Here is a 13,863-nt window from a genome sequence, read left to right as displayed (position 1 = left end):
AGGTTACAGTATAAATGTTTTTTTTATTGCAATTTATTTGGTAGAATTAGGATTTAGAGAATAAAAATAAAATACATATACAGGTAACATAAAAGAACAAAACAAATACCGTAAATGTACATTGCTTCTATGAATCTGTTTTTCTAGCAGAGGTTTACAGAAGACAGAGGACATGACTGTCCAGAGATGACAATATCACATACATAGGAAATGACCTGCAAGCTGCCCTGCTGTTTTACAGACATTTATTAGAAACAGCAATTGGCTGACTTGATTACAACTAATATTGATGTCTGTTTTTGAGTCTGGTTGGCAGAGATGGTAATGACTCTGATCTGCTGTGCTAGAATAAAGAAAAATGAAATTACATAAACCCCCTTTAAACTTCATTGTGTTCCTGCAGAACATTTGCCTCCGAGCATTAGAGCTTCCATTTGTTAAAATTAAACATTTTCACCGCATTACCAAATCTGTACTCACACAGTCAAATCGTCTATCTACATAGCTGTGATGTACAGCATTAAGAGGCCACTTTTATTCAATTTTGTTTTCTGCTATGCATTTATGGCAACGTAAAAAAAACCCATTCAAACACAAGGGGCGAAGGGGGTTCTTCTCAGTTCGCGCGGTTAGGGTCTGGAACTCGCTGCCTCAAGCAGTGATTTCCACGATTAGTCTGGAATCATTCAAGAAGCTTTTGGATGACTTCCTGAGAGACCGTAATGTACAAGGGTACAGGTACTCTTAAGAATGAGAACACTCATGGACCTATACACACACACACACACACAATAGGTTGGACTTGATGGACTTATGCCTTTATTCAACCTTAAATACTATGTAACTATGTAACATTTATCAAGGAAGATAAAGGGTACAGTTATTCAAAGTTACCTTTAAAGTAGATTTAACCCCCCAATCCCTAAAATCTTTTAGAAACATAAGTAACGTTAATGTACAGTAACTTCAAAACTTGTTTTTTATCTTTTCAAATGTGCAGCTTTTACTAAAGAATGCCTGGTGATCCTGCCATTAAGGCCCTTGTTTAGGCTTTCCCTGTTATAGGGTGACAACTTGTACCGACATGCATTGTATAGGCATGGTTCACCATCACTAGGAAATCAATCCAGGGAAATGATTTACAGCCAATGCTGGAGTGTGTGCATCATGAGTCAAGCCAATGCTGGAGTGTGTGCATCATGAGTCAATGAGTCATAAGTGTAAATGGTCTTTAAAGGAGAACTATGAGGTGAGTGCTTTTCACTCATCCTCATAATTCTAGCCGACCTGTGACAATGAAACTGTCACAGGTCGGCTCAGTAGATCGGGAAGTGAGCGAACACATACCGGCGTTAGTTCACTTCTCTATCCTGTCACGGCAGAGAGCCGTGACAGGGGAGGGACTGGATTCCCCCCTCCCCGCTCCGATCCTCCAGCGCTGACTGGCGAGATGGACCGTGGAGGGGGCGGGTACAGCTGTAGCTCGCGGTATACTGAGTTTAGGGTAACGGGAGGACGCTAGTTTGTGTCCTTCCGTTACCCTTAGGAGAACTATGGGGAAAAGCCCTAACCTTTAAGGACTCGTATACACTTCTTAGTCACGGTGCTTTGCAATAGTGCACATGTTACTGCAAAGCACTATGCACATGTTAGTGGATTGCAGTGCCATTTATTTTCATTGGCACACCATTGCACCTCCGACACACATGCATTGTGGCCCACCACAACGTACATTGATACACTATCATGCCCTGTAATGACGTTTTTGGGTGTTCTGGTGCGTTGGAAGCTCATTTACCTAAATAGGCTGCCTTATTGCAATGCGCGTTCACATGCAACACAAGCTGATAAGGTGAAGACTATATATGCTGCATCTTGATGGGTAAATCTTCTCTTTTCCTCCTGTAGCTGGCCTTCTCGCTGATAGCACCACTTTCTGGTTACGTGGTTGCTCCTTTCACTTGCAGGGTCCTATGTAACCACTTTTGTTTGTGTGGGATCGTGGGTGCAAGCCACTCCCTTGCTCCCACCTCCTCTCTAGCTAATGCCATATGCCTACTTCTACCTCCTCCCTCCTTTAAGCTAATGACACTCCTCTGCTCCTGCATCCTTCCACCTCAAAGCTAACACCATTACTCTGATCCTGCTTCCTCCATCCTCAAAGCTATTATGCTAAATACAACTCCCCTACTCCTGGCTCCTCCTTCCTCAAAGCTAATGCCACTCCCCTGCTCCCACCTCTGCAAAGCTTATGCCACTCCTCTGTTCCCAACTCCTTCCTCATAGCTAATGCCACTCCCGTGCTCCCACCTCTGCAAAGCTTATGCCACTCCTCTGTTCCCACCTCCTTCCTCAAAGCTAATGCCACTCCCCTGTTCCCTCCTCTGCAAAGCTAATGCCACTCTCCTGCTCCCACCTTCTCCCTCCTCAAGACTAGTGCCACTCCTCTTCTCCCACATTCTTCCACCTCAAGACTAGTATCATTCCCCTGCTTACACCTCCTCAAAGCTAAATGATGGACAGATGTAGGAGACTGCGCTGTCTGTTATCCTATTACTAAGTGAGTGCGCTCCCTGACAGTAAGGTTGGCAAAGCTGTGTAAGGGAGTTGGAGCCAGTGCCAGAGACTTCTGAAAAAGTTAAGTGCTTGGGTACATACAGTATATGAGTAACATTATGTACTGGGAATGTTTTGCTGGTTAATAGGAATGTGTTTAATACAAGTGGAGTATTTAATACTAATACTAAAAATTCATTAAACTTCTAAAATATCTGCAAGCATCACGACTAAACGTGTTACACATTGATAGGTATAACATGAAAATGAGTTCCTATTGGATCTTATACTTATGGATGGTATACTTATTGGATTGTACAGTATGTGCTTTGCTATCTTGCTTTACAAAAGCAACCAAAGAAGTATCTCTCTCTCTCTCTCTCTCTCTCTCTCTCTCTTTCTCGAGCTGGTCCAGTCCTAAAATTTGCTTGCTGGACTTGTCCTATAGTTGGTAGTGGGTACTGGGAAGGTGGTACAGGGATGTCTGTAGCGCTATGGTTCTTCTTTTCAGAAGTTTGTTGCGCTGTACTACTCCTTGGGAATCTTGTGTGGATACATTTGGTGGTGAAAAGTCGAATGCTGTGGATGTTGGGGGAATAGGAGTGGATGGTGGAAAAAGCAGGGTGGTGGCTGTATGGAGAGGTTTTTGCAGGCAATGCCTTTAAAGGAATACAACCTATTTTTCAAGCCTAATGACAACTGTGTGTGAGACACACAGAGTTTTTGTGAGAGTTTTTTTAGAGAGTTTTTGTTTTCAGCCCACTATAGGTCTCCTTCACCTGAATATTGAGGGCAGCACACTGTAACCAGTATCCACATCCAGGAACTCACTAATACCAAGATTCCAATCTCATCTTTTCCTTCCCAATCTTGGATAGTGCGCTTGTGATTTTGGGACTTTTCTCAAAGAGAAATGTGTGCATCTGTTACTGTATCAAGCACAGAAACTACTGCTGAGCAGAGCCGCACACCAATATGCACTCCCTGTCACAAGCACAATCATTCCCCCTTATCTCAACTCTTAGAGTGCTCCCTCTAGCCCTACATTATTTTTGGTTACCTAGCCTGTGCACTGAGAGTTCCTATAGTATTTGGGGACCTTGGCAGCCTTCCTGAGAGCTGCAGGTGCCTGCCCCGCAGATTTCCTCTTCCATCTTCCTGACGCTGCCCTCCTCCGGCCCCCCCACAGCACTCCTGAAAGCCCACGTAGCCCATCTGAGAGCCCGCACAGCCCCCCTGAGAGCCCGTGGAGTCCATCCTAGAGCCTGTACATCTCTGGTGAGAGCCCACACAGGCCACCTGAGACCCTGCACGTCACCTCGGGAACAACACAGAATATGTAGCTTAATATTTTTTTGTATTGTTGGGTAGTCCTCTATAGCAGGTATCCTTACTCCCTCCCCTGACTGTCTTCCATTGCTCTTTCTTCTGGATGCCTCTCCTTGCTCTCTCCTTTTTATACTCCCAAAAAATATTTGCCCTGTGTGGCGCTAGAGTGTTCAGGTTTCAGTTGAATAAAACGTGGCAACCCTATCTAGACAGAGTGATTTGGGGCACAGGAGTGGTACTGTGGTGGGGGGAGTGATCCTCCACAGTCCTGATCCTCTACATTGCACGATGTACAACATTAATAAAAGGATGAGAAAAAACAGTGAATGCCCTAGACATGTTGCAACGGGCAAAACAGTACAATTGGATTGTCTGCTCTAAATCTGTTTATCTCTCTGTCAACCTATCCTAAATACATATCTAACATGAGATTTTATTTAAACATCCCTAGAGCATTGATGAAAGTCCCTATCCCCACAATGGCCCGGATGCACATTTCTTTTGTATGTACAGTACTTACACCCGGGTGGTTAATTTATACGGTTTTACTACTGGGTGTACTGATTTTTTGTTGTCAGAAACTCTAAATGCTTATGATGCCATGTTATCATGTTGTGTACAAATACTAAAATGCTTTCCTTTCCATTGAAAATTAAACCTCAAAATATTTTCCTCGGAAGTCATAGAGTGTTGTAAATAATCACAAGAAAACTGTCTAAAGTTAGTGTGACAAATGTTGCAACTATCCACAATTTACCTGTTGCAATCATGTGCAATCTTAAATACCACTGATTTAAGACCAAGTACAAGTACTTGCCCTAAGGTACTTTCCAATACCAATTACCGATACTTTTTCTTAAATGGACATGTGACACTTTTTCTAAAACAACAGGCTAATTTTAGGGTAGTTTCTCACCAGAGCTAAATACAGATGTCAGCAGGGCTAAATACAGATGTCCCCAAAGCGGAAAACATGTCCCCACAGAAGAACACATGTCCCAAGGTCGAACACATGTCCCCAAAGCCGAAACACATGTCCCCAAAGCTGATCACAATATTCTGCTTTGGGGACATGTATTCTGGGAATACATGTCCCCAAAGCAGAGCACGTCTTCAAAGCAGAATTCCTCTCACCAGGCTGCGCGTCGATCTCACCCAGGCGACATGTGGACATCTGCAGTGACTCTGCGGGCACTCCACCTCACCGGTGATACTGAGACCCGGCCTCCTCTACATCCGGACCAGCAATTCTGGGACCTGGCCTTCTCCACTTTCAGACCGGTGATGCTGGGCACTGGGCCTCTTCCATTGACAGGCCATCTCCGACGGCCATCCGGCCGACCATCTCCGATGCTGGGCCCCCCCGACCTCCATCCTTCTCCCGGCCCAGTCCTCCCCTGTCAGTGGACAGCGAGAACCCCCAGCTTCTAGCCCTGAGGCAGCCGCTCTGGCTGCACTGCCGGTAGTTCCGCCCCTGGGGCTGTCTATGGCTGTGTCTGCGCTGGGAAGGAGGAGGAGGAGATAAAGAACCAGACAGGCACTGCCATGGACAGCTATCTGCAGGTCCCCAGCAGGCTGTCAAGGCCCCTACAAGCGCGGGAACTTGGACAGCCCCTGCTGTTTAAAAATCTAAAGGACCGGTATCGCCTTAAGAATCAAGGCATTTTCAGGAGTGCCTGGTATCGGCCCCGATACCGATATTAATATTATCAGTTTCGGGACATCCCTAGTTGCAAGGCTTTCGTGAATTAGGTGCAGGACCTTTTAAAGGGACTATACTGCCAAAAAAGCCTTGCAAACACTATACTGAATCTTGTATTCTAAACAGTAGACTGACAAATAAGTTTGCAAATTTACAAAAGCAGTGATTAAAAGGCACATTTCCTTGTTAGAAACAATGCTGCCAAATTGTTTAATGTGTGCTTCAATAGTATAATTTTCAGTATTCTGATATTCAGATTTCTGTGTCCCTATCAGGAATATTCACCCTCTTGACCTGGCCTGGTGACCACTGTCAGCAGGACAGAACGTGTCAATGGGACAAAAAAGTTAAAGTTGTCACCATATCAGTAGAGGGGAAGTTTTCCTGTTGGGTGTCCAGGATGCAGACATCAAAACAAAAACAACTCTGATAGGTACCCTTATTTTATCCAAAATCAACATTTAAAATGTCTGGCCTAAGGTATCTGTGCTGATGGAAGTATAGAGGCTGCATTTGCTGACCTCTCTTGCTATCATGCAAACACAATGGCTTTATCACTTCTGGCCCACTGATCTAGAACAGGTATACACATCAGGAGATGTCACGTCATTCTCGCTTATTATGCTGGATTCTGGTCCCCCTTCTGGCTGCAGGCCCTCTGGCAGTGCCCGACTGCCCGTATGGTCAGTCTGCCCCTGAATTTTGCTTCAAAAAATATTTACTGTTTGGGGTAGGGTTGCACAGATACCAAGTACAGTACTCAGTACAAGTACGAGTACATGTACCGATACTTTTGAGCTCCAAGACTACACTAGAGAAAAATTCAAAAATTAGGAGGCCGCTGTAATTTGTAAGGAGCACACAGAGTTCCTGGGATTTGTACATCTCTGTTTTAATGTATGATTTTGTTTTTATAACTATAAATAAAGGGATGCACAGATACCAGTTTTGCGAGTACGATTACTGGTACTTGCCGAGTACTTACAAGTACGAGTACTGATACATTTTTGTTTATTGTCATGTGACAGTTTTTCTAAAACAATACAGACTAATGATTTCAGGACAGTGGTGGAGTGCCAGAGCCAGGTCCCAGCTGCAACCACTGCAACCCTGGTAGTTCTCATGAAAATGCCAAGTATCTGTACTGGTACTCAAAAAGTATCTGTGCATCCCTAGTTTGGGGATTTTAAGTAATTTTCAGGGGAAAATTGGCATGCATCAAATTCAAATCTTAAAATATTTTTTCCTCTAATGCATAGACTAAGGATCACCACATATGTTACAATCTGACCATACAATTTTTGCTTTAGACTTATTAAATCTATAAGATAGATAGATAGATAGATAGATAGATAGATAGACCTGCCAATCAGACAGGTCCTTGCACTACCTAGTTGTTCATAGATCTAAAAGAGATTGTACAATCAGATTGTAACGTGTGTGTTGAGGTTTAGATTGGTAGACACACTGAAAAAAAGTGTTCACCATGATTAGAAACTATGCTCTGGAAACAGGAAGGCTGAGCTTTATACAAGGGCCCCATAATGAAACATTTACAGGGTTATTCACAAAAGGGTGAAGAATTTGGAGAAGGGAACAATCTAGGACAACAAAGCTGATTTGGAAAGTGAGCTGAATTGGAGAATTTTCCCAAATCAGCTATGTTTTCCTAGTTTGTTCACTTCCCCATGCCCTCTGCAAACTCTTCACCCTTATGTGAATAACCCTGTATATTTGAACCTTTACACAAGGTGCTGTCTTATTTGGGACCACTAGATGGTGCTCTATCCCACAAAACAAATGCAGAAACGAAAGGTGAAACTGATGGAATTATAGGACTTTATAGAAGTAATTTTCATACTATCCTGTGTTCATTTTAAAGTCTTAATCAGTTTCAGGACAATTTAATATACACAGAGATTTACTTTCAACATGGCTTGATATCTGAAATCGCTACAAGCTTCAGTGACTCCTTTGGTGAATAGACCCTGAATATTTATTTATGTAGCCAGGAATATTTCCAAATGTAAATCTATACATTCTGTTAAGGGGAAGAAAATGAAAAAAAATGAAAAATAAGCCATAATCTATAGTTATAACTTATTATAACAAATATATTAACAAATATAAAAAAAGCAATTTTCTTCATTTTCTCCTATTAAAATTTGTCAGCGATCATATTTTTAACCAAATACAACTTCAGACATTTCTCCCATTTGTTTTGATTTTTGGGATACCAAACATTTTGGATTTATTATCAAAATGCACACACATGCAGATATAAAGTTCCAGAGTATGTGCGTTGCATGAGTAGGACCAAAATTACAATTAAGCACAGTAAACCTGAGCCTATAGGAGCAAGACACAAATATGTGCTATTTCCCTGTATAGTTATTGGCCACATTCCCCCCTATCGTCGTAGAAATACTGATCACCTCATATAACTATCATAATATTCTGAGCCGGTTTAATAGCCATTAATTAAGGAACATTTCTGTGTAAAGCAGCTGATCCTAGCAGAAGAGTGTTGCTTTGGAAGAAAACAGTTAACAGTCCCAACAGTTGGAAGACAACAGTGTGACTAAAGGCTATAGTCATGGAAATCCAACTCTGTCATATGTGTTAAAGAGGAACTACTTTCTGGAAGCTAAGCCCAAACAAATGGCAGACACGTGGGGTGGCTGTAAAGCATGGCTTCCCTGAGATGGAAAAGGCAGATGTGCCCTGCCTCTAGATTGTGTGCCATGACCTCTGCTTTGTCCTGCAGAACCTGCTTACCCCTACTACCTCTGCATGCAGAACCTCTGCCTCTCACTTTAACCCTGCCTGACATTCAAATAAAGGGGATTGCCTCAATGTAATGTCCACTATGGCAATAGGGGGAAAATGTTTTAAATTTTACTGCACAACAAAGGGCAGCTTTGCCTTTGTCAGCAACAAGTGTACGTTGTACGCCCTAAAATAAAACCTCTCCAAAAGAAAAAAAACATAAAACACAAACCCCCCAACCCACTTTTTTTTTAACCTAGCAAAAGTTAAAATTATGGATAAACATGAAATGAGAGAAAATAAAATTAAAACAATGAAAAAAGACTGCAAGGGCGGTGCTCAGCAGCTAAAACGCTATTGTTGCAGACAGACAACAAAAGATAGTTCTTAAAAGGACTGTTGAGTCTCTGAACTGTGAAAATGAAGGGGTGGTGGGGTGGGGGGTACACAGGTATATTGCAATCCACTGTAATTTAGCACCATATATCACAGCATAGCACTGTATACCAACTAACTCTTCCTATACAGCTCTCCCTAAACTACTTCAACATGCACTGACAAATGACTACTGGGAATCTACCCTTTTATAGTAAGGGGGTTGGCTTATAACAAAACCCCCATTATTGTTCCTTCTAAGCCAGCTGATTCAAAGGCCAGGCAGTGCATTATGATTACAAAGAATTTGGCCAGGTGAAATTCACCATAGATTATCTGGGACTGCAAACCTCAAATACACAGTATTCGCCTTGAACCCATAGTAGCGGTGAACCAAAACCTCATCCCTGCTAAAGATGCAAAAAAAACTATTGCATGCACAAACCTCAATCTGTGAGCAGTGAAATAATTGTTTTGTAGCATTTGGACGCAATGTGGTGTAAGCAAATCAATAGTGTGAAGAATGGGTGAGGGTTACACATAGGCCATGATGCTTTTTAATTGACTAGTCAACCACTATCGAGACATCTGATTTAAAAATGAACTGTGACAGTTTGTACCCTAAAAGAACTAGGATCAAGAATGTGTAAAATAGTGTCATAAGGGGAAACAAGTGCCCCAAAATCGCTATTTCTATCATTGTATGTTCATAGGAGATAACACTATGCTGGAAAAAAAACTTAAGGTGCTTTTAAAAACTTGCATTTTCAATCTGAAGCTGCACAATAAATAAAATTACTATAATTAGAAAGGTTCTGCTTATTTTTTGTACAGTAATGAAATGTAAGCCAATGTCCACCAGGTGGCACTACGACACATCTTATATTTCAAAGGATGGCAGACTCTTGAACGCCCAGCCAGCATAAGCCTGCAGCACATATTCCAGATTCAGGAAACAAACTGATGAAACACTGCCCTGAGACAGAAAAAGACCACTGTCCTGCAGAGCTGATGAGAAACAAGCTGTCTAATAATTTGCATATTAAATAAACCCTGTACTTTTGTAGATTCAGATTTCCACACAGCCTATGCATAGTGCTGGGTAATTAATCGGCATAGGAGGTATCTTACAGATTCTAAAACCTTTCAGGACGACTTTTCAAGTTGTTCGGGGGCATGGCAAGCATTGAGACTGTAAAGGACTGCATACAGTGCACTGGAATTAGTAATTAGTGAGATGGAAAGTGCTTGTGAGTAATAAGCAAACTTCACTGACATTACACCATTTAGGTAGAATAAAAGTGCAGATTACCTGGCTGTTTTTATTATTTTGGCCCAGCACGGACAAGGTCTAGTGCTTGCATAAGAGCCCTCTTTCATCTTCATGATAAAGTCAGGCTGTAATGCACTATTTGCACGGGTCAACATTTCATAATTGCACAGACATGCATCCCTGAGCCTGCTGGTATACAATGCAGAACTGACACTTTAAATATGTTTAGCTGAAAGAATAAACACAATGCATTTCAGTTGTTGTACTGCTAATGTACTTGTCTTCAATTTGACCTTTTTTTTTTTAACCAAAACCTACACAAACTGCTATTTCTATCTACAGTATACTCCTATGATGTTCCTGAGCTGTTTAATGTGGGTTTATTTGAAAGTATGTCAGCAGGACTTCTTAAAATACTTACTGTATGGATATGCTTTGTTAGTTGTGCTTTAGAAGACCTAAATACTATGCAGTCAAAGCGCATTAAGGTCTTTGATTCTGTATACATATACAGTACATCAAAGAGTATCCTCAGAGATGCAGGTTGGCATCATTTAATTGTTCAGCCTTACATCCATGGATCGCCTGATAAAGGTTGGTGTGCAAGAACGGCACCTAAGATCAGTTTGGTGCAATGGTTGTCAAATCTCCCAATATTGGGGGCCTCTAGCATGGCTTTTGGTGTCACCAAAGGGCCACAAATAATAATCAGTAATACTACTGCAGAAAAAGACTTTAGACATGCAACATGAGATGGTAAGAGACTACAGAAATGCCTGATGACCTGATGTACAGATATCTAAATAAAAAGGTACTATAACTACCAAAAGTGTTAATATGCACTAAAACCTTATCTTAACTCCTAAATGTCTTGTTTGTTATTTTGAAAAAACAGTATAAAGGAAGAGCAATGGTGAAAAACAGCAATTCTGGGTTTAACCAATCATTTTTTGCATATTAATTCTTAATCCTCCGCATAACTGGGGGTGTGACAAGGGTGTGTTTATTGCATAAATACATTGTGCTAGGAGATGTCCCTCTTTCTCATCTCAGAAGGTTTGGAGGTATGGGAGACATCAACCATGATGCAGGAGTTAATGGAGAGTGATGGCATGCTTCAGAAGACAGTCATAGGCTGCACACATGTTTCAGGAGACAATTATAGACTGGACATACATTACAAGTAGAAGCTTCCCTACAGCCCCCTTTAAAAGTGTGCACCTCCTGATATTTCTCTCGGATCTAGTACATAAGAGAAAGCACAAAAAGGGAAAAGAGATGGACAGCACCAAAAAAGTAAAATAGTGTGAAATACATGAATCAAACCATTTAACTACTAACTCGCCCAAAAGAATTCTGTTCATTCACCTAATATACAGGGCAGATTCCTGTGTTTACTTGGATTCAGGAGCACTCATGGCTTTTTGTTTCTTAGCATTCGGTCACCTTGAGAAAGCCTGCCAATTGGACCATTTAACTACTGGAAGCCTTTCTAAAGTAAGCATGTAGGTAGGGAAAACACAGGCTACCATCGGCCTGGGGCCGCAAGGGCTGCATAAAAGGTGCCAAAGGGTAGGTTGGGTACCAGGGCCATTAAGGTAATACAGGTACTGATATGAAAGAGACTCTTAGTTAAAAAAGTTGTTGCGCCACACATGTTACACTGCACAACTTGGAGTGTGAGCAATGATTCTAGGGCCCTCAATCACTGATAACACTAAACTGATGAGTGGTAAAAGCTTTTAAAGTGTCACCTATGGCCAATTTTGGGTATGGTGGGGTTTTGTATTGTGATTTCACAGATGTGCACAATTTTAAGGATTGACATGTGTGATGTCCTTTTACCTTACATGACCCCATATTTTATATTTTACCAAAATTTTGGGTAATAAGAATAAGTTTCATAATATAACGTAGGGAAAACTGTTTTTTTTTCAAAATGTTCTGTACTTTGTTCTTTATATAGTAAAAAATAAAAAACCCCAGTGGTGATTAAATACCATCAAACGAAAGCTCTATCTGTACCAAAAAAAATGGTATAAAATTAATTTCAATGCAGCACTGAATAAATGTCATTAAAAGTACCACAGCGCTGAAAAATGGCCTGGACAGGAAGGGGGTTTAACACCCCAGTCTTCAAGCGGTTAATATAGGGGTCTATTCACGAAGCTGCCGAAGGATCTAGCCATAGCTTAGGCTGATCCTTCGGCTAGCTTCGGCCCCAGGACCCCTTCGGTTCAGTAGAGGGCGGGTACAATGCTAGTTTACTATTGCAAATTGAAATAGCCAATAGTAATGTAGCAATGCATTTCAATGGGAAATTTTTATTTTATTTTTTTCTATTCTGACATCGCTCTGTGTCAGAATAAAGTAAACAAAAAAAAGAAACAGCAGTTTCGCGAGGCTCCCAGAGCGCCCGGGAGATATTTTTTTTCCTTTTTTTTTTTTGACGGCAGATGTTGGATCGGCTGAGTGGCACTCCTTCTGCACTTCGGGTCGGCCGAACATGCTGAGCATGTTCGGCCGACCTGAAGCCATGTGAAGCAAGCCGATGTACGGCTGATTTCAGCCGTACCAGACTGAAGTGAATAGCCGAACAGCGTTCGGCTCACTTCACTTCAGGTCGGTCATTCACTGGGCTGCCTACGGCAGCTTAGTGAATAGACCCCATAGTTTCTTTCCAAGTTAAATGTAAATTTTGGCAAATACCACATTATGGCCACTAGATGGAGCTGAAGAGTATAGGAAATAAATACTCCTTTTCTTTTGCCCCTCATCAACTCCATAATGTGGTATTTTCCATACATTAAAATAGCATTTCTTTTTGCCTCCATTTACACAGAACAAATGTACATGCAGTTTCACAAGCCAAATGACTATGCAACTTTTAACAAATTTTGACAAAATACACCCCGTAATTGTGTACGTTGTATCTATTAACTATAAAAATATTGGATGTTTTTACTTTAACTGACATATGTAAATGTTGGATATCACTGTGCTTCCCAATGTATACTGTATGTCCACTACACTATGACGTGATATTGCTGAATTCAACTTTCATGTCTGTGCGTATAACCCTTTGGTGACTAGCAGTTAAATAACCTGGCTGCAGTTTGCTTAAATGTACATTATTGTAGTAGTTGTAGTGTAGGGCTAACCATTTCAAAGCTAAAATGTGATTTTGTTTTTTTTCCTATTGCATTGCATTTTTGTTATTTGCCTTCCTAATCTGCTTTTTTTTTTTTGCAGTTATGTGTAATGAAGGTATAACCTTCCTTGCATGGAAAGGTTGTGCATGTATGTTTTTTATGTGTGGACAGTTTATTGGTTGCAGTGGTAACATACCGATGATGTAACTTCAGGGAAATCGCAAGCACCTGAATGTGTAATCACATCATTAGTATTCCAGAGCTTTACAGATGGGGCACCTTGTGCCCTGTGACAAAACCTGCATTAACAGATGCCTGGCCAACGTTTTTGGCTGCTGTTCAGCCAGTAACAGAAAGAGACAGCTGAGCAGCAAGTGTCCTCTCCTCCTGTTGCTTTGATGGATTTGTTGCTGCCGTCTCTTTGACGTGACCCTCAAAGAAAGGTCAATATCTATCTCTGGGTGCAACTCTCTGCCTTTATGTACATTGCTGTGACTTTCCATTACAAGGTGCCCTGCTTTACACAAGATGATGCTATTAAATAACCCGTACATAGAATTACAAATTGGCAGCTGTGTGCCTAGAATTGCACACGTAGAAGATTTAGTTTTAATCAATGAAGATATTTGAAAATATTTGCAATATTGCACACTTCCAGACATTACTCATGTGTTGGATGTCTGAACTGAGACAGCTCAGTTAATCAA

At 41.4% G+C, this 13,863-nt stretch overlaps 1 protein-coding gene across 3 annotated transcripts in view; it reads left to right on the top strand.

Moving 5' to 3' along the window:
- Nucleotides 1–13,863, top strand: part of LOC108794659 (fibroblast growth factor 12) — a 421,105-nt gene that overhangs the window by 199,382 nt on the left and 207,860 nt on the right. Inside the window, exon 4 of one of the 3 annotated variants that reach the window (XM_018565740.1) lies at nucleotides 1,996–2,005. The exons of the other annotated variants lie outside the window; for them this stretch is intronic. Within the exon in view, the coding sequence (XP_018421242.1) occupies nucleotides 1,996–2,005 (10 nt within the window). The remainder of the gene's footprint in view (nucleotides 1–1,995; nucleotides 2,006–13,863) is intronic. 3 annotated transcript variants of the gene reach the window in all.

The sequence above is a fragment of the Nanorana parkeri genome, unplaced genomic scaffold, assembly GCF_000935625.1.
Source record: "Nanorana parkeri isolate BGI_ZX_2015 unplaced genomic scaffold, ASM93562v1 scaffold882, whole genome shotgun sequence".
Classification (NCBI taxonomy): Eukaryota; Metazoa; Chordata; class Amphibia; order Anura; family Dicroglossidae; genus Nanorana; species Nanorana parkeri.
Note: the sequence above shows the minus strand (reverse complement) of the source record. Positions and strands in the feature narration are given on the sequence as shown.